The sequence below is a fragment of the Triturus cristatus genome, chromosome 2_2, assembly GCF_964204655.1.
Source record: "Triturus cristatus chromosome 2_2, aTriCri1.1, whole genome shotgun sequence".
NCBI classification, from domain to species: domain Eukaryota; kingdom Metazoa; phylum Chordata; class Amphibia; order Caudata; family Salamandridae; genus Triturus; species Triturus cristatus.
Window position 1 is genome coordinate 1,043,123,955 of NC_140582.1, and position 20,229 is coordinate 1,043,144,183.

The following is a 20,229-nucleotide window of genomic DNA, read 5'->3' on the forward strand; positions in this document are numbered from 1 at the left end:
CCTCCCTCCCGGAAGTTACTAAATGTCATAGATCTAATTCTCTGTTCCCGTACTGTTTGGAGCGAAGCGTCACGCGTGCCATTGAACTGGTTGAGTGGTGAAATGGTGCCCTCTTTGCTGGTACATATACCTTTAGCCTCCTTTCCACTACCCTGGCAGGCCATACCTGCAAGCTACATCACTGTCTCATCACGAAGGGGTATGCACAAGTCGGACTGTCCGCAGAAGGCTATGGTTCGGCTGTGCTGAAACACCCTCCAGAATGGACTCTTACTCCTAAGACAACAGGCCTGGCATTTCCCAGGTTGTCCCCAAAATATGCGGGTATAATGAAATAAGCAAAACATCAAATTAAAAGGTACACAAATATTAACAAAAACACTCAGGATGTGGTGCCAACATTTCAGAGTTTCCATTAACTATTTACTGTTTGATAAACAGCAGAATGATGGAATGTTTCTACTTCCATAACATGCTTTATTAAATATTAGAGTCAGCAGCATAACATGGTAAATGTGCAATGTTGTTGAAGCTAGGAAAAAGACAGTCTACTCAAACAAATACATGGCATAGCTATTTTGAATTGTTATTGTGATTTGGGTCAGGCTTCACTGGGCTGAGCAGTCAGTGGGCAGTGACTGGGAACTTCAGGCAATCACTGTCAGAGCTGTGTGCGTTTCCACATGATGGACGACAGAAGTAGTCACTTCTTCGGTCTGGACGTCACCACGAGCTTGCAAAACAAAATAAACCAAGTGAAACAAAATCCACAAAAGGGCACAGTTTTACATTATTTCCTTGCAGTACTCGGATATCGTGTTTCAAGACAGTAGAATTCCTGACCAATAGGACATTGATGTGATACTGTATGTTTGTAATATTGATCCTTTATAGCACTTTTATCTTCATGGTCAATTTATTAAAGGATATCAAAAGAATAAAGAAAAGTAACTTTGTTTTAGTTTAGCGCTACAGCAAATCAACACTCATAAGATCTTAATTTAGCCACATTCCCGATTAATTTACTCATGCACACAAGACTACTACAGGCATTACATTTAGCCAATCGGTTGTATCTGTGCATATGATTGATTTTTCTTCAACTTCTTACTTGAAATGTTTTATTAGCCACAGTTTGAGGTCCACCTGATATACACATATATCCGTCCAATGAAGCCAGCTGTGATGCCTATAGTATTTGCCGATACCATCACAACTCTTGACTTGCAGCTGAACGCTGATCTTGACTGGCAGCACCCACTCCACTCGCTCCAATCTTTGCTGAATGAAAGCTCCCTCTGATTCCTTCTTCAATCTGCTCCAATAGGAATAGCCCATTGATGTGTCAATAGCTCTGCCATATTTAATTAATATATTTAGCTGTAACTGCCATTGTTCTGGCTAGTGTTCTGGTTGAATGTCCGTAGTAAATTATTTGATACACCTTCCATTGCACAACTTTGGAAATACTTACGGTTAAATCTCTTAAATATTACTGTTCTGCCCCAATGAAGTATAGAGCCCATAAACTACGAAAGTTTCCCTGAGGTACTTTCAAAGAATGTCAGATCAGTGCTTGTATTCTGATTTTTAAGATGGATAATGCCGCTCTTTCCTTTCCACAGTTCTCTGTGAGTACCGTGCCTGTGGTCATGGTTGTTTTAATAGACTGTAGTCTTCTGATATGCAGTGGATCACGGGTTTCTGATTTTCTAGAAACACATGGTTTAATATTTACTATTGGTGATGACCGCTAGTGCACAAGATCTCTTAAGGCGCTATCAAATCTTCGTACCGGCTTCATAAATGCTACCTCTGATGGACTTCATGTGCACTTTCTATAATTAACTATCCTTGGCTAAAGCAAACCACCCTGTCACTGCCCGGGTGTATTCCATAAATACTAAGATATGAAAAGGTAGATGCAGTGCTGTTTGCACCATGTATATCAATCATCCCAGTTTCTTGTCTGCTGCAGTACCGTGTGCTTAAATTAGTTTCCGGCTCTACCTTTGCTCATACTTTGTGGTAACTACCCTGGGACAACCAGGCGAACGAATAAGGAATACCCCATCATTTACATAGTCTTTGCATCGAGCTGGACTCTTACATTTCCAGGAACATTGTACTTCATTATGTTGTCTGCTCTGCAGGCACTCTTACATGGAAAATAATGTTTTTGCCACTGAAGAAAAGTCATTAATATATTATAAAAGGATCTACCTGGTGGTTTTTTTTTTAAACCTAATAAGTCTATCCTGGCCCTGTCTGAATTGTAAGTCCATACATCTGACTTCAGGTAGCTGCCATGCCAAGGCATTGGAAACAAAATGTACCAAAGAGTGGGTACAGTTGTGATCCCTTTGTATTTTAGACTCCATTACCATTACATTGGGTATGCATTTAATAAAGGTATGTTATTCCAGCAGATAAGACATTTTTTGTGGAAAGCAGCTGGTGTGAACGTGTGCCATGCCTGAGTGGAGAAGGGAGTAGAGAAAATGTAGATGGCAGCTGTGAGATCGTGTTCAACAGCCACTCCTAGTAGCCATAATGTTTTATTGTAGTGTAAGCTGTAGATCTGTGTGTCATTTGCAAGGAGCTGCACTTACCTTCCAGCCCAGCGCACTACTTTTGTAAAACAAGTAGTAAATAATAGGGTAGTGTATGGATCCTGATTGCACACCATTGGCTCTCCCACTCCTCTATTTAATAGTTCCTTTCTCAAAACATTTATCTTTTCTAACGAGGCTCACCACACTAGAACCTACACAGTTACTAGTTGGATTGGCTGTGAGTCTTGTTTGTCAAGCTGTGCCTAAAAGCACTGCTGATGACATTCAAGTCAAAGTTAAAGAAGTTCATTGCATTCGGCAAAAACATCCGTCTGTGATCGTGTGTATACAAAGTTGTCGCGTAATTAACTAACCTTTTCTCATTATTAAGGTGATCACCTAACTCAATGTCATTACTAACACAATTTCCAGTTTTGTGTTAGTAGGTCTGTGAGCCTTATACATTCAGGGTGATGGTTTGGTTTGCTTCCATTCAACAAATTGATTTTTTTGTACTAGAAAGTCTGTCCATGATGACATGAGGTGAGGTGGCCACCCTACTCACTACCTAAGTCAGACTAGCGGACCTATGGTTGCTAGCCTGCCCCATGCTTCTACCTTTGTACGCTAGAACATCTGCTCATCTCCAGTGGGTGGTTACGCAAGTTAATAAGAAAAATTGTTAATGCTGCTACTAATAACTCTTGTTCTCGGAGTCTACACAAAGCCCATTGTCATAACCAGCTTTAGCTTTGTCATACAACAGTGGTTGTGAAGATATCAAAAGAACCTTTCTGGCTCCTTTCCATACGTTTCTTCTTTTACCTTTAGTGTTTCCCTTTAAACCATTAAAGCTCCCTTACCTGAGTTACCAACTGTTCCCTCCAGCCTGTGACTGGATCTACACCCAGGTCCCGCTGAGGAACACCGTTCAGCCACACTGGCTCTTCACCAACACCACTGTTAAGTGTTGTGGTCTGGTAACGTGGATCTACTCCTCCCAGTGCAATGTGCTGTAGCGCCCTGAGATGACTGCTCATTGTTTCGCTCACTGCCTGAGGTGTTGCTGTCCGGCTGCTTAATTGTATTAATGAGTTTAAAAAGGCCAAAGTGCATGTGATCAAGCACGTTGGTCTACACTAGTGTTAGTAATAAATAGTCCCCTTGCGCCCTCTCAGGTCACTGGGATGGTTGGGAACTCTGAGTCTATTCAACTGATCCACATCCTTCACACAATGGGAGAAGGACACAAACGTATAGCATGGCTTTCCAGGGCCCTGGTCCCCCATTGCCAAACTCCCCTGCTTACGCTGAGAGAGTCCTGGGAGGAAGAAATCAATAGGGTGCTTCACATCAGAGAGTGGGCAAGGGCTCTTAAATACCCCTAAAAGATTTCTCAAAATGCCCAGTTTAAATGTATCCAATTATATGTCCAACTTAGAGCTTATCTTTTCCCCCAAATGTCTACACGCAAATTTGCCTGTGGCCACTGATAGAAGCTCCAGATGCAACTCGCTGATAGTGGATGTCAAACATATGATTTGGGGCTGTTTCTGTTGATGTTCGTACTGGAGGGAAGTGTCGGAAGAAATGGCGTAAATAACTCAATTGCCATGTGTGGAGTCGTGGGATGTAGCAGCATTGAGTATTTAGAAACTCTCAAAAAAACTGTAGATGGGCACTCAATTTTATGATCTAGCTCTGATCAATGCAAAAAATGCACTATTATAACGGATTGGCCAAGTCCCCAACTTTACCCTGTGGCTTGGCATTGTCCCCTCACAATCCAGGCTAGATCCGAATCTGTGGCACTCTGCAGGGTGAAGGCTAAGGTCATGCGACAGTGTCCAATTGCTCCCGTTTGGGATGACCTTCTCACTGCATTTGTGGTGAACCAGCCCAAAGGTGCCTTGTACCCATAACCCTGCCCTTACACCAAGGGAGTATACTCCTCCCCTATGCGGAGGTACCCTCCTCCGCATCACCTTAGCCCTGTGTCTCCAGGGTGTCATCAGTTTCGGCAAGGTAAACTCCTCATTACCCGTACAATGTTACACAAAACGTTTGGGAATCTCCTCTAAATTCTTTTTGGGTTTCGCACCTCACATACCCCTTATTTTACCTTGCCAACAGGTTCACACTCCCAGTTCCCCAGGAACGTACACAATAATGTAGGTAACTGTGTATGCCAGGCGCTCCCTACCCTTCCCTGCCCTGAAGTACCCTTCCCAGTTCATCACAGTGTTTTCTCTTTTAGGTATCCAATTCTCCATTACCTGAGGGTTACTTTTCCTACCAATTCAATCTACCATGATCTATGGTTCTTGTCATTACAACCATGTTGTATATCTGTTTTATTGCATAACACCAATAAAAACATTTACAAAAAGAAAATACAAATGCCTGTATGTGCCTTGACAAGTACTGTTACATTTTTTTTTAATCAATTGCTGTTTTGTTTTTGTACCTGCTTGACGCCCACTAAAGCCTTAGCCTTGTTGCACATCTGGACACAATTAGCATGAGTTCTTGTCTTTTTTTTCCATGTTGTACAATACACATTTTAACTGAACCCTACTCATGAGAGTAGCCTTGTTCTGATGTTGGCACATTGAAGCTAGGATTTCAGAAAGGACTTATTGCACTGGTCCCTACTCATTAGTGTCTATCTCTTTTAATTGTATTACATGCTCTTGCTTCCATTCACTTGCATTGAGAAAAAGTGCATACATGTAGCACCAAAATTTATTGATTTAGTATTACCTGCTCCAGAAGATTGAGGGTGAATCTCTGCTCCATTGAATAAGCAATTGTGCTGTTTATTCTGAATGCTTCCTGGCTATTTTTGCATTAAAGACATGTTAGACTTTTATGTGTTGGCGCAAGAGGTCGTGTTCACTTGGACAATCTTTGTGGATCAGGGAAAGCCATTATACAGCTTTTTTCCAATCTGTTTGTAAATTCAAAGGCCTGGCTGCTTTTTTGATTCTCTTGTTGTTTCCTAATTACACATCCTCTTTATCCAGTAACTCCATCACAAACCATTCCTGTGGGCCTTCATACTGCCAAATATAAGATAGCCCTGTATGCCTTAGTAATCTGGGTTTCAAAACCTTACAAAAAACACTTTCCAAGTGTGTAACAGTCAAATTGTAACAAAAAATCTTGGCTGGAGTAAAAGATCCTAGCGCTGATAATATATTTAAATTACACCTCATGATTTAATACACTTAGTTGCATTTACATCATCACAACTATCACTGTTGATTACTGTGGTGTACATATGAAGTCCGGGTTAGGTACAGAAAACAAGTAAATGATGTCTTCAAATTTGAATTCTTTGTTGTAAAGAGAGCATTATCGCTTTGCCCTTCTTGGCTCTGGACAAGCCTACAATAGTGCAGAATTTACTCTGTCATGTGTGGTTGATGTAAGACATTGCACGTCTGACGTCCACTATATGTAGCCTCGCCTCTTCTTTGGTGGTTTGAGGAGTCGGGAAGTAAGACAGATAGATAAATACAAAAAAAAAGGCCAAGTGTGAAGAATGTTTATCCGGGTAGAAAACCATGAATGGTAGTCAGACTGAGAAGCCTGAAATTCACCGATTTTAAGGGCCAAAGTTATTGCCACTAATAAGACAGTTTTCATTAGCTTGAAAGTGGATGCCAAAATGAAAATTAACTCTACATTCTAATTCCACTGAGGAATAATAAATGGAGTGGATGGAAACAAGTAAAACAAAACGTTTAAGAAAATGTCACACCAGTGGTGACTTAAACATAAAAGGCTGGTTAGGGAGACACATTAAGGAGGACATGGCAGCTAAATACATTTTATACTATAGGCACTATTTGATCCTGCTAGACAAGGGACAGTTCTAAGTGTAGAACATCAGAAAAGCATGACTGAAATGGTTTCAGACCTCCTGACTTACCACTGAACAAACTGATTCCAGTGACCCCCCCCTCCCCCCCCCCCCATAAATGGATTTGGGGTGAGTTTCCTGGCACTCAAGATGGTGTCAATAACCTCCGGAGGCAACCAGGACTCTAGTTGACCCCACATAATCTCCACAAATTCAACTGCAGTGTTAGGGATTACGATGAAGGACCTGGCCACCCTGCTGCGATAGCAGTTCCACTCTATGCTGGAGAAGTAGAGTGCCTAGTTCCTCGCCAATCTAAGGCACTAAGATTCAGCTGTGCTTGATCCGCCTTCTGTAGGTCTAGACAGAAGGGGACTCAGAGAGCATGTATTCAGCAGGCCCTGTGACCAATCCCCAGAGAAATCTTTGAGATGGAAGTGTATGGCATAAAAATAAGGACATTCCCTGTACTGCATCAGGGCAAAATGACCTATTCCTGGACACTGCAAATTGGAAAAGATTTCTGTCTCTGAGATATTATTCGCATTAATGGACCGACAAGTAAAGATGACTCTAGCTTCTGCTCTCCTATAAAGGATGGCTGCAAGGTGTTCTACTACCAGGAAAATGTACTGTTGTTGGTCCCACCTCCACATAAAAATTGCCACCTAACAGATAGTCCTTTATCCTGTACTGCCCTGTCTGTTGATGTAAAGAACAACGGTGGTGTTGTCTGACAGAACTTAAATGGCACTCCTCGAGATGGTAGGGAGACAAGTATTCATGGCAAGACAGATTTATGTGATGGGGTTTCTCTGACATGGACCATAGGACCCGCACCATGCTGTCATCCTGAACACTCCAGCTTAGCGAGGAGGCATCTGTCCCTAGGTTGCAACTGCAAAGTACTGAGGAACAATCAACGGACAGAGATCGGAGGGACACACATATATTAGTGGAGATCTTGGAGGTCAGAATCAAACATCTACTCTCAAGTCAAGAGCCCCTCCGATGATGGATCTATTACCCCTTTGGGTACCCCTGAAGGAGTCTCATTCACCAATTGCCATGCAGCACCAGCTGAATCGATGAGGCCATCAAGCCTAATAGGCGGAGGACTTGCAGAGTCGAGATCCGAGTCTGAGCTAAATACATTGGAATCATATTCCGAATATTGTCAATTCTATGAGGAAAAAGAAAGGCTTTTATTTGGTCTTGTCTAATACCCCTCTTAAAAGACAGACGTAAGGGTGTGGATAGAGACTTGTTATGGTATGCTAACGATGTTCCATAACCACTGTTGGAGACGCTGCCTTCACCAGCCAGTCGTCCAAGTCAATACATTGACACGTGACCTCAACAGTAAAGTTGCCATCTTGGCCAACATCGTGGTGAAATCTTGCAGTGAAGCGGTCAGCCCAAATGGTAGATTTATGATCTGATAGGTGAAACCCCACGGTAAACCTCATATATCACCTGTGAGTGGATAGGATCGGCAGGTGAAAGTAAGCGTCCTTGAGGTATAAGGACAATAGGCAATTCCCCGTGTGGAGAGCCAAAAGAACTTGGTTCAGGGACAGTAAGTTGATCGTGCACTGCAGAATGAAATGGTTCAAGAAGTGAAGGTCCAGAATGGGTCTCTGGCCTCCATACTTCTTAGGGACCAAGAAGCAAAGGCATTAAAATAGAATGCCCCTTTGCTCCATGTTTCTTTTTTTTATAAATATCTTTATTACATTTTATCTTTTATTATACAGTTGTAACACAGTATCGCATATATTAAGCTTACAGTAAAAGAAATGCTGCCATGGGCCTATGCACATAAGGTCGGGTGTTCCCTCCAAATAATTGTAACAAAACTTACATATGCAGCGCACATAGCGGTATACATGTATTAGGTACCATTAAGTTCGAACTGCATACGCATACTGTTGTCTCTATTGACATATCAATGTGTGTTTCCCGTGTATGCACCATTTAATCGGAAGTTGTCAGTGCGCAGATATATCAGGTGTCGGAGAGATACTCACTGCATTCCTAGCACCTTCTGAGACACAGATCGCATTTCCTCATGTGCAATATGTGCGTATACTAGTAAGTAATGCTGGATATGAACTTTATTTTTTATTGGATTTTTGATTTGCAAAAATATGAACTTCAACTAAAAGAAGAGAGGGGGGAAGAAAGCACGGAGAAAAGAAAAAAATAATAAGAGAAGAGAGATATCAAATACCAGATGGAGTATGAGATTGCTAGGCGAGTGGCCATCCAAGTTAAGCTGCGGCTAAACTGGATTATTTGTAATGAGTGCGGACTGCATTTTCTGTTCTAATCACAGTCGTGTAGATGCCAAGACAGCTTATAACTAAATATGTACCTACGGAATGTCACCAAGGCCTGCGTGGTTGTGTTCCAGCTCGGCAGCTACGATAGAGATCAGCGCTGTACATGGCATAATGTACTCATCGACTGAAACTTCAAGTAACATCACCTGCCTGCTGTACTGGAGGTGTATGCGGTATAACATGAGGATGTGTAAGGGCTTTGAGAATATTCTCCCAGGTTTGTGCTATGGGGTAGTTCTGCAACCCCGCCATTTCTTCCCTGTGAAGGACGGTGCTCTCCGCCTGCGCCCACACCTCTAGGGATTTCTTCCTACTGAGTGCCTTGGGGGGATCCTTGTGCTTCCATCGTTTAGTAATTAGCCGTTTCGCAGTTATAAGGCCGAGGTCGCGAAATCTAGAGCTTACCTTGTTAGCTTTATTGTGAGTATAAAATCCCAGTATACAAACCTCCCGCATGTTGGGTATCCGAGTGTTTATTATAGCGCGCCAGTAGGGCAGTAGTAGGGGACAGGACCACAACATATGTAAGAAGTCGGCATCTGTATGCCGACATCTCGGACAATCAGAAGTGGTGATGTTGAAATATTTGTTTATTTTGTCCGGTTAGAGGTAAGCTCTGTGCAATATGTACGTTTGTATAAGTTTAAACCGTGAGTTGCGTGGTATGTGCGTGGCACTAGCTAAGACACGTTCCCACTCCTTATCTGTCCAGGGTCTACCTCTGTCCACAGTCCAGCATGTTTGGAGACTCTGCAGTGGTTTCAATACGTGTGTGAGTAAGGCCTGCACCAGCCAGTGGACTATATGTGACCCCTCGCCCATGACATGTAGGTATTGCAACAGCTGGTGTGTTGGCGGCTCAGCTGTCCGATCTCCCCATGGTAGCGTCAACATCCGTACAATAGCTGCATGTAGGAGGAACTGTCCCGCCGGAATACCACTATCTGCTGCCAAAGTCGCAAAGGGCACAAGAGTGCCATCTACATAGCCCCTTTGCTCCATGATGCCAACTCTATGGCTTCTTTGTTCAGCAGGGCAAGGACTTTTGCCAAAAAAATGAAGGCATGTGAAGAAAACACAGGCTGATGGTAGGAGGGTGGTCGGGAGAAGAGGACAGTAAGGAAATGGTGCAGACATTGCAGATTAAATGAATGATCAGTGAACCATTTTGATGATCTTCCAAGTTGGTGGAGAAATGGGAGAGACTTCCCCACCACCAGTAATTGGTGGCATGAAGAGGTGTCGGGGTATAGAGGTTTCGAAGCAGCAGAGCCAGTGGAAGATGGCAGAGACATGGGATTCTGCCGTTGGTGGTGATGTAATATCAATAAAATTTCACAGCGATAAACATTTGAACAATTCAATACAAATCATTTGAATGAGGTCTAATCAATGAGCTTCTAATGAATTTTATGCTCACTCATGAAACAGTAGCTTCATTATCAAATGATGAGTTACACTATTAATTAAATAAACAGTATTATGGGGTAACCGTGCTCAGTGCAGGATGTGATTATGCGGTACAAAAAAAATACAATACAAACTTTGGGGCATTTTTACAATGAAATGTTAGAGCACGGACCTGTGCCAAAATTGGCAGCACAGGGTGGAGCCAGGCCGGCGGCCAAGATGGCCGCCCGGGCTCCCGGCTCCGTCGACCCTCTCCCCTTGCTACTGGATCTAGCTGTCGGGGCAGCTCTGCTGACACTTTCCTGGATGTCGGAGAAGGACCTGTCCCACCGAGAGTTACTCCGGAGGCTCTCCGAGCTTCAGGGACGGAGATATGCTTCCCGGTCGGTGTGGCCTACGCGGGTCCCGGAGCCGGGACCTCACGTGATACTGTAGCCGGCTGTGAGTGGAACAACAACGGCTGGGAAAAAACGGTCACCTGCGGGGGCGCTCGAACCCACCCTGACCAACAACCTAGCGTCTGTTGCTGAGTGCCGTCCCCTCATGCCGGACGGGCCCCCCCCCCCCCCCACCCGAATGCTGCCTTGCTAAATGTGGACGTGTGACGCAGCTCTTTGTCTCTCTGCTGGAGATTGGTACGACCCGCTTGCTGCTGTCTGTATCCCGCGATTCGGCTGATCGGGGCCGATTGCTGCATGGCGATTTGGAGTCGTTCGGACGCACGGGGTGGCGCAGATGAGACCTTCCGGGGGGCAGTTTGAGATGGCTATCACAACGTGTGCAACCGGGGAGACGTCCGGATGGCACAAATGATGGCGGCTCTGGTGTGAACTCCGGTGGCATTTATGCTGTGCGCCCCATTTGGTAGTGATACCCTCATGGAACCCTGCCCACCCGAGGCGATGGCGATGCGCATTTCAAAAGGAGTGCGGAGTTCGGAAGCCCCTTCCCGTGTTTTGGCAGCACAGCGTGTGGGTTTGGTTCGCGTGGCGATTAGACCCCGGCATAAGTGGAAGTATGAGAGAGCCTGATGCGGTATTTTCACCGTGTGCCTTTGTCCAGTGACTCCCTCTACAATCTGTGGTATGGCCCGGATGGGTGTCTTTACGGGACCCTACACGTTGCTGATGAGTGGACGTTGGTGCGTGGGGTCTCCTCGATCGTTACAAAGGGCATCGTCGGAATGGAACTTGGTCCATGGACACATGGAGTGTTCGGGGATTCCATCGGATGTGAGGCTTGTGGGGACTCCTTTATTGCCCTCTCCCTTGTGGCTGACATCGTCGCGCAACCTAGATAAATTGAACTGCCTACTCTTCCTGAACCGGTCTATGTCTTGCTGCGTGGGAGGCGGTCGTGGGCTGTGAACGGCTGTGAAATGTGTCGTGTCCTGGTGTATTGCAAGAACTCCTACTCTTCTTTGGATATCCTTGTCTATTGTACTCTTGGTGTTTTGTTGGCTACGCTTTGTGCGGACTGGGACACGTTTCTGATAAAGGCCGGGTGGGGCTGGGTTACAAAATGGTGATTGTTTCCCTCAGATGCTGAAAGGGGGGTGACTGGGTGGGCTGGCGGGGCAACTACTGTTCTGATTCGATTGGTTCCTCGGATATTTTGCAACAGCGCTGATATACTTGTAAGCTACGCGGGTGGGCCGGGAGCCTGTACTGGGGGACCCCCCAATATGTCTTTTTCTTTTATATTTCCTCCTTTTATATTTCCCCTTTCTTCTATATTTCGGGTTCCGTACACCGGGCGACAGGCACGCTGTTAAGGGGGAGGCCGTAGCCATTGGCAGAGGTGCAGGGTGGGGGGTTAGGGGAGAGGTACTATTGCTCTTTCCTTTTATGTTCCTAGGGCCTCTTTCTTATTCTTTGTGTCTCTTGGCTTTTTTTTTTTCATTTCTCCTCTTTTTTACTTCTTTTGGGAATTGTTTAACAGGTTCCTCTCTATACGTCCTGGTGGTACAGATTACAGGGGTAGATGTTTCTATAACGTTTTTATGTTGCAGCGGGCATAAATCTGTATTGGTGGGCGAATTGTATAGCTCATTGTTTACCCTGCTTAAGGTGCGTCAACGCCAACGTCCTGCCTGCAGTAGTCCTGCCTGTGAATATCCTGAGCTATGGTAACCCCTTGCTTTTGTATTATTGGATTGTGTGGCATCAGATCCTGTTCCTTCCTAAAATTCTAAAAGAAACCTCTTTCATCCTGGTGCCGATATGGTACCGATAATATCCTGAGTTACGACGGGGCATTTGGGAGGCGGGTTGTTGCACTCTTATGGCTTGATTGATTTGCTTTGACCGACTCTGTACTACTGGCCGGCTGTGATGGTTTCAGGCCCGGGTTTGTAACTGCTTTATGTACCAATAAAGGTTTACCAAAAATAAAAAAAATAAAAAAATTGGCAGCACAGCGCTCTGACATTTCTAGAACGCGCCGTATTTACAACTATACAGTGCACCCCTTTGTTTTCGCTTGCGCAAAAATTAGCTGCCTAGGACGAACTCAGACACCCTTGCACCATAGTACATGGGTGCCTGCTTCCTCCACATTAACAATCCATAATGGTGATTTGTTACTTTTATGTGTGCTGCAGAATGGAGCACGCATAGAAGTAGCAAATGGTCATTACTTAATGATTGTTTATGTGCAGGATCTTCCTGCACATAAACAATCATTAAGATGTTTTGCTCTTTCTATGTGTGCCGCAGAATGCAGCACACACAAAAAAAAAAGCAAAAAGGAGGAGAAATAAAAGTATTTCTCCTTGTTTTGCCATTCTATCGCCTGCTCTTGCATGGCATTAGTTTTTGGTGCTGCCTCACATGCACAGATCCTTATAAATCTGGGGCAACTTCAAACAGCAATGGGTGTTGTGGTGGAACGCTCACATCATCACCCTTTCACACTAAGTGATACCTGTAATGGGCCGTATTTACAAGGTGGCGTTAAGCCACAAAAGTGGCCTAACAACGCTTTGTAAATATGGAGAAGTGCATAGCACCACCTGAACCTCACTAAAAGTGACGGTCTGGTGGCGCCATGCCCTTGTAAATATACCCCTTTGTGTGCCCACATGTATATCCAAAAAGGAATCTGTGTTAGCCTGCACTGAATATAGAGTATCAATTAAAAGTAAGCAGAGTAACACATTTCAGGTCTAAGTAGCTGGAGTGGTCGACAGGATTTCAACCTTTACTGGAAGGACATCATTAGGACTACTGGGATTTGAAACAAAAACACAGGGGCAGATTTATGAGCCCCTTGCGCCACTTTTGCATCACTTTTAACATGGGAAAAGTGACGCAAAAGTGGCGCAAGGGGCTCATAAATCTGCCCCACAGTGTTTAAGGAATTGAAGTATGACACAAACACAGTGGCAATGAATTATAAGGTAGAATATGGGTCGGCCAATCCTAAACAAAAAAATGAATTTTAATCACCACTCGTGCATTTTTGTTTTAGTTGTATTTCTGCTACGTAGTAGGGACAATGGTGGTAACTGAATCAAGCTAACAAAAATGAGAAAAGGAGTAGGTAAATTGCGCCAGGTGCGAACTAAAACAGTTTGTTGAAAATGAAAGGCGGCAAGCTGAAAATCTCTGTCCGCTATGGAAGGCAGGAAGTGAAAGACCACTGTTAGACTACTGTTTGTGGTGATGGTGTCCCATTGATCCACCTCTGCCTCAAAAGAACCAATACATTTGTTGGTATGTTTAGATCAGCTTTACAGGGTCCAAGGGTGTTTTGGTAAAAGGTAGCAGATGTTCTAAATCTGCAGAGGAAGGCTGAAAGATTTGTGTCTAAATTTCATATTTGGCCTCAATTTTGGGCAAGTTTAAATCTAACGCTTCCTCTGTTTTTCATACAACTGAAGTGAATGAAGATACTTTTTCTGAAGTAGGTTCAGAGGTGTAGTGGGTATCCTTCCAAGATGTATCCAGATCACATTCATCTTGTAAGTCTTGAAAAGACTTGTGTTGTAAGAGTGTAGAAAGTTGTCAACCTCTGAGTCGTCATCCTCTGTGAAGCATTAATCTTTATTGGGCATAAGAGCATCAGAGTTGGATCTATCAGCGCCTCGCAGAAACCCAAATATCCAGGCACCAGTCAGCCTACAAACACTTGCACTAATCTACTGGAGATGCAATATTCATGTACCTTGCAGACTTTTACTTGAGCTCTATGGTATAAGATAGGATGGATGTTCCACACTGCACTGATGTCGTCTGACTGCCTGTATACACCTGTCATCATGTATTAATTAAACTGTACAACAATGTACCATGAAAAGTAAAACTCCCAATAAAGAAATTTAAACAAAAAAAAAGAGCATCAGAGTTGGATCTGAAAAGTTCCTTCCTACGTTTTTTTAATAGACTTAGACCCTAGAGATGGGTTTTCCCAATTGTGCCCATCAAAAGTAGATCATAACTTTTTCTTTGTGCACTTGGATATTACCTTGTAACTTCAAGGTTTTGGAGGCTGTGCAAATTTGACTCCAATGGTGGTGCAGGTACATGCATCTTAGGCAGTACCAAACACATGGGGTTGATGCCTTGGAAGGTATTAGCTGTGTCAGAAGCATCATCAAGCCGGAGTCTGTTGACGCACAGAGTTGGGTGGCATCATGGTTGCAGGTCCTGGAATTGGCAAAGCCACTGGAATGGTCCTACCCTTGAGGAGTGACCCAGAGGATAATAGGGCCACCATAAAAAATAATAAAAGCATGGTCTGATGCAAGGACTTGATCGACCAATGGAGTCAGGAATTCCATATTTTATTCAATGTCCGATTTGGCTCGGACGATGAGTAAGGGAGCCCAAACAGTCCAGGGAAAGGGACTCTTTCTTCAAGGAAGAACAGGATATCTCCTCTTGTGGTGCTTTATTGTCCTTTTCATGTGAAGATTTCTTGTTAGATTGCTCCTTTCTGGGAGGCTAACCAGAAGGGCATCACTGTGATGAATTCCTGCGAGTTATGGCCAAAAATATATTGGTCTCCCACCCTCTGAAGGCTCATTAATGCAAGCAGGTACAGGCCGAAAGCCTGTTTTGTGATTATAGACGCCATATACAGATGCTGTGTGGATCTGCAAGGACATCTTTTTAAGGCATCTGCATCAGGGTTTAAACTCTGAAACTTGAATAGTTGCTGCTGAAAACTGAGGAAGTTTAGAGGTGAAGCATGGAGAAGCACTCGGACCCGTGTTTATGAGGTATGGAAAAACATGGAGTGACTCCTTTGTACCAGTCGATGTCTCCAAAGTTGTCATAGCCTGGATAGGTGGAGGCCCGCTTGGTACCCCCTGGCGGCACTGGAGATCTATTGCTGGGTACAAAGTTTTCAGATCTAGTCTGGCGCCTGGAAGGTAATCATATGGTGAGGAATATAAAGGAATGAGTATTCATCAGAATGCATATGCTATTGATCTGACAGGTCAATAATCAAAATCTACTTTAAGCCGGACATGACAAAGGGCTTTAGTTAGAGTTTGGTGGGTCATCCACCAAAAAGCAGCAGCTGTCTTGTCCACCCTATTTAGAACCTCGATGCACTTTAAATAGGGCAGATCGGTTATCTGCTACTGTTGGATGGCTATCCCAGATCCACCAAACTAAAAAGTAAGGTCCATTATCTCCACAAATGTTTGCACACTGTTAATACACAGAAGATGAGTTCCTATGTAATTTTCACTGTCCTGAAACACAGTGCACTTGGTGGATAGAGTGGTATGTTGTTTCTGTCATTTCTGATGGACAGACGCATATCCTAAAAAGAAATGCAGGTGGGACATTCTTACTCAGTAAAGTCTGATAACAAAATGTATTAGCAGTTTTTACTGAAAAACAGACACACGTTCCCTTTTTTCACATTTTACTTGCTTTCTCCACCCACTTTAGGAACATTGGTTTTACATACAGGTCCTCTTAATTAACCGTTGATAATCAATACTAGTAATTGCATAGAATTTATTTACTAGCTATTGAGTTCATTATTTTCTCTATTCACTGTGACTAATACTTATGTGGCCATGGAAGTCCAACCTTATTATCTTGAGAAGGTCACAAAAAAGAATTTTAAATTGGTTGGGCCTATTGCAAATAAATATAATAAAAGGAAGGTATGGCTTTGCTTTAGGACATGCTGGTCCTTTCAGTAGCCTTCGATACCGTCGCCAATTAGATGCTTCTGTGCATTTTATTGAAGAGTGAGACAAATACCATTAATTGGTTCAATTTCAAGAAACTTTAAATGGCGTCAATTTATTTTGCCTGCACTTTGGGCGACCAGTTAAATTGGGATTTATTTTCTGTCACCTTTTTTGAAGTTATAAAGTGCTTAGGTGACAATGTAGCTGCTTGCGATTTGAATGCTTGGTTAGGTATCACTGACAGAATATTGTGTCTACAAATATCAGGATCCAGAAATATTGTGTCAAAAATATAGTTGTCATAAATATTGTGATCCTATACTTATAATGTAACTTACAAAAATATTGTCCAAAACAGACACAAATATTGTTTTTTAAGTAAATATTGTCTTAAAAGTAGTGTATTTTAAACATTTCACTCGTTAAATGTAATAATTTAAAGTATATTGACTTAAATCATGTATGCTATAGTTTTAATTAAATTCATATATAATTATTTAAAAGTAAACTAACAATTTTTATAATATTCACGTTTGCTGCAGTAACAGTAATATATATATATATATATATATATATATATATATATATCGACCATCATATTTGAAGGATTCCACTGACTTCTTAAGGAAAATAGATGGTATATCCTGGAGAGCAGAATACATCATGGTCACATTCGATGAAGTATCACTATATACATTGATTAATCATGAAAATGTGATGTTTGCAGTCATTACCTTTTAAGGGACAGATCAATTGAACTTTTAGAAAAGACTCAGATGATCCTGGAAAGGTTACAGTACTGTCTTACACATAACGTATTCACATTTGATGGCAAAATCTGACTACAGCAACACGGAACAGGCATGGGTACCTCCTTCGTCCCCATCTATGAAAATTTATTCATGGCATGGTGGGAAAAGCAGGTAGCTTGGACAGAAGAAAACGAGCCATATATGAGGAATGTTGTACACTGGACTTGTTTGTTGACAACCTCTTCATTCTCTGAGAGGGTAAGGAGTGCGAGTTGGAGGGATTTATATCGAGATTGAACACCTATAATCTTAAAATCAGGTTTACAACAACACATAGTAGGCAACATAGTGAGTTCAATCAATCGGGTATTTATGAAGCGCGCTACTCAGGGTCTCAAGGCGCTGGGGGGGTGCAGCTCCGGTTCAGTCGAAGAGCCAGGCCTTGAGGTTCTTCCTGAAGGTGTGCAGGGTGGGGGAGCGTCTGATGTTGACAGGGAGCTTGTTCCAGGCTTTGACTGCAACGCAGGAGAAAGCTCTTCTGCCTGCTCTGGTCCTGCGGATGCGAGGGGTCTCTGCGAGGGCGAGGTCTGCAGAGCTGAGGTTCCTCTTGGGTACGTGGAAGGAGACTCTCTGGTTGAGTTATTTGGGTCCAATGTTGTGGAGGGATTTGTAGGTGTGGGTGAGCAGTTTGAAGGTTACTCTCCTCTCGACGGTGAGCCAGTGGAGGTCACGTAGGTGTTGGGTCATGTGTTCGTGCCGTGGTGTTCTGAGGGCGAGTCTGGCTGCGGTGTTCTGGATGGTTTGGAGCTTGTGAAGGAGAGTTCTGTTGATTCCGGCATAGAGGGCGTTCCAGTCTGCTGGTTATGAGAGTGTGGGTGATGTTTTTTCTGCATTCGGGGGTTATCCATTTGAAGGTCTTGCAGAGGATCCGAAGGCAGTTGTAGCTGGTGGAGGAGATGGAGTTGATCTGGCGGATCATGGTGAGGGAGGAGTCGAGGATGATGCCGAGGTTCCGTGCATGGTCTGTCGGGGTGGGCGGACTGCGGAGGGCCACCAGGTGTTGTCCCAGGTGGAGGTAGAGGGTGCGAGGATGAGGACCTCGTCTTCTCCAAGTTGAGCTTCCGGCAGCTGCTTTTCATCCAGGCAGCGACGTCCCTCATTCCTTCCTGGAAACAGAGTCTGGTGTCTTCAGGGTTCTTCGTGAGGGAGAGGATGAGCTGGAAGTCGTCTGTGTATGATACTATGCTGAGCCCGTGCTGTCTGATGATGGCGGCGAGGGGGGCCATGTAGATGTTGAAGAGCGTGGGGCTGAGCTATGATCCTTGGGGTACTCCGCAGTTGATCTCTGTGGGTTCGGAGAGGTATGGAGGGTGTCTGATCCTTTGGGCTCTGCCGGAGAGGAAGGATCAGATCCAGGAGAAGGCGGTTCCTCTTATCCCAGTGCCATGTAGTCTGGCTGCGAGAGAGTGCGATGTGAGACGGTGTCGAAGGCTGCGGAGAGGTCTAGTAGGATGAGGGCTGCGGTGTGTCCCTGGTCGAGTAGCATGCGGATGTCATCGGTGGCAGCGAGGAGGGTGGTCTCGGTGCTGTGGTTGCTGCGGAATCCAGACTGGGAGGCGTCTAGGATGGAGTTCTCTTCAATGAAGGCGGCCAGCTGAGTGTTTACGAGTCTTTCGGTGACTTTGGCGGCAAAGGGGAGGAGAGAGATGGGCTGGTAGTTTTACAGGTCTGTCAGGTCGGCCGCGGGCTTCTTGAGGAGGGGTTTGACCTCCGCCCGCTTCCAGCCATCTGGGAAGATGCCGGATTCAAAAGAGGTGTGGATGGTATGTACTGGTTTGGGTGCGATGGCGGCGGCAGCCCTGTGGTAGATGTGCGGTGGGCAGGGGTCAGTGGGGGCTCCTGAGTGGGCGTTCTTCATGGTCGTGGTGGTGTGTTCGACGGTGGCAGGATTTCAGGTTGTGATGGTCGGTTCTATGTCAGTGGTGATGGCGGGGGGTGGTGTCCAGCGCCTGTTCGCTGAAGTTGTCGTAGAGGGCTTTGATTTTCAGATGGAAGTAGGAGCTGATCTGGTTGCAGAGATTCTGGGATGGTGTGGCGTCCGTGGCTTCGCTGGGGGGTTGGGTGAATTGCTGTATGACTTTGAAGAGTTCTTTTGCGTTGGTTGCATTGGTGTGGATTTTGTTCTTGATGAAAGTCCGCTTGGAGTCTCTTATGCGCTGGTGGTATTCCTTCAGGGCGCTACGGTAGCTGTTCAGGTCTTCTGTGATTTTCCGGTTTTGCCAGGTTTTCTCGAGGCGTCTGCAGGAGCCTCTGGTTTCTTGGAGTTCGGTGGTGAACCAGGTGGTTTTCAGGGGGCGTTATTTGCCAGAGTGGCAGAGGGGTGCGTGCTTGTCGGCGCAGCTGGAGAATCAGCGGTGAAGTTACTTGGCTGCAGAGTTGGCGTCTGTCTTGGCGCAAAGTGGGCCTAGGAGGAGGGTGGTGTTAAGGGGCTCCTCTGTGATCTTGCTCCAGTTCCTTCGTGGTGGGCACGGGGGGGGGGGTTTGGTCCGGTGGTGGTGTTGGAGGTGAAGTGTACGCAGTGGTGGTCAGTCCAGAGGGGCTGTGAGGTGTGGCTGTAATGGATGTTTCTCCCTCCTGCGAAGATGGGGGTCGAGGGTGTGTCCTGCTCTGTGCATGGGGGTGGTGACGAGCTGCTTCAGTCCGAGGTTGGAGTGGTTGTCGAGGAGGGTGATGGAGTCGGGGTCGCTGCAGTTGTGGAGGTGGAAGTTAAGGTTTCCGAGAAGGATGTAGTTCGTAGAGGTGATGGCGTGGGGTGCGGCGAGGTCGGCAATGGTGGTTGCGGGCTGGGTGCAAGGTCCGGGGGGTCTGTAGGCGAGGGTGCCGTGTAGCGTCGTTCTGGGGTTGGTCTGGATCTGGAAGTGGAGGTGTTCTGTGTTGGAGTGGGGGGTCGTTCATGTTGGAGGTGGAGAGTCGAAGGCAGGTCTTGTGTGCGATTGCGAGTCCTCCTGGGTGTTGGGGGCGGTCCCTTCTCTGGATCTTGTATCCGTCGGGGATGGCGGCGGCAATGTCTGGGCCGGAGGTGGCGTTTGTCCAGGTTTCAGTGACGAAGGCGACACCGGGCAAGAGCGCGTCGAGCAGG

At 45.0% G+C, this 20,229-nt stretch overlaps 1 protein-coding gene across 1 annotated transcript in view; it reads right to left on the reverse strand.

The window, feature by feature from the left end:
* Nucleotides 1-452: 452 nt before the first annotated feature.
* LOC146863123 (vimentin-like) overlaps nucleotides 453-20,229 on the reverse strand; it is a 75,702-nt gene continuing 55,925 nt past the window's right edge. Inside the window, exon 3 of the mRNA XM_085643345.1 lies at nucleotides 453-733. Coding sequence (XP_085499471.1) covers nucleotides 648-733 — 86 coding nt within the window. The 3' untranslated portion in view covers nucleotides 453-647. The remainder of the gene's footprint in view (nucleotides 734-20,229) is intronic.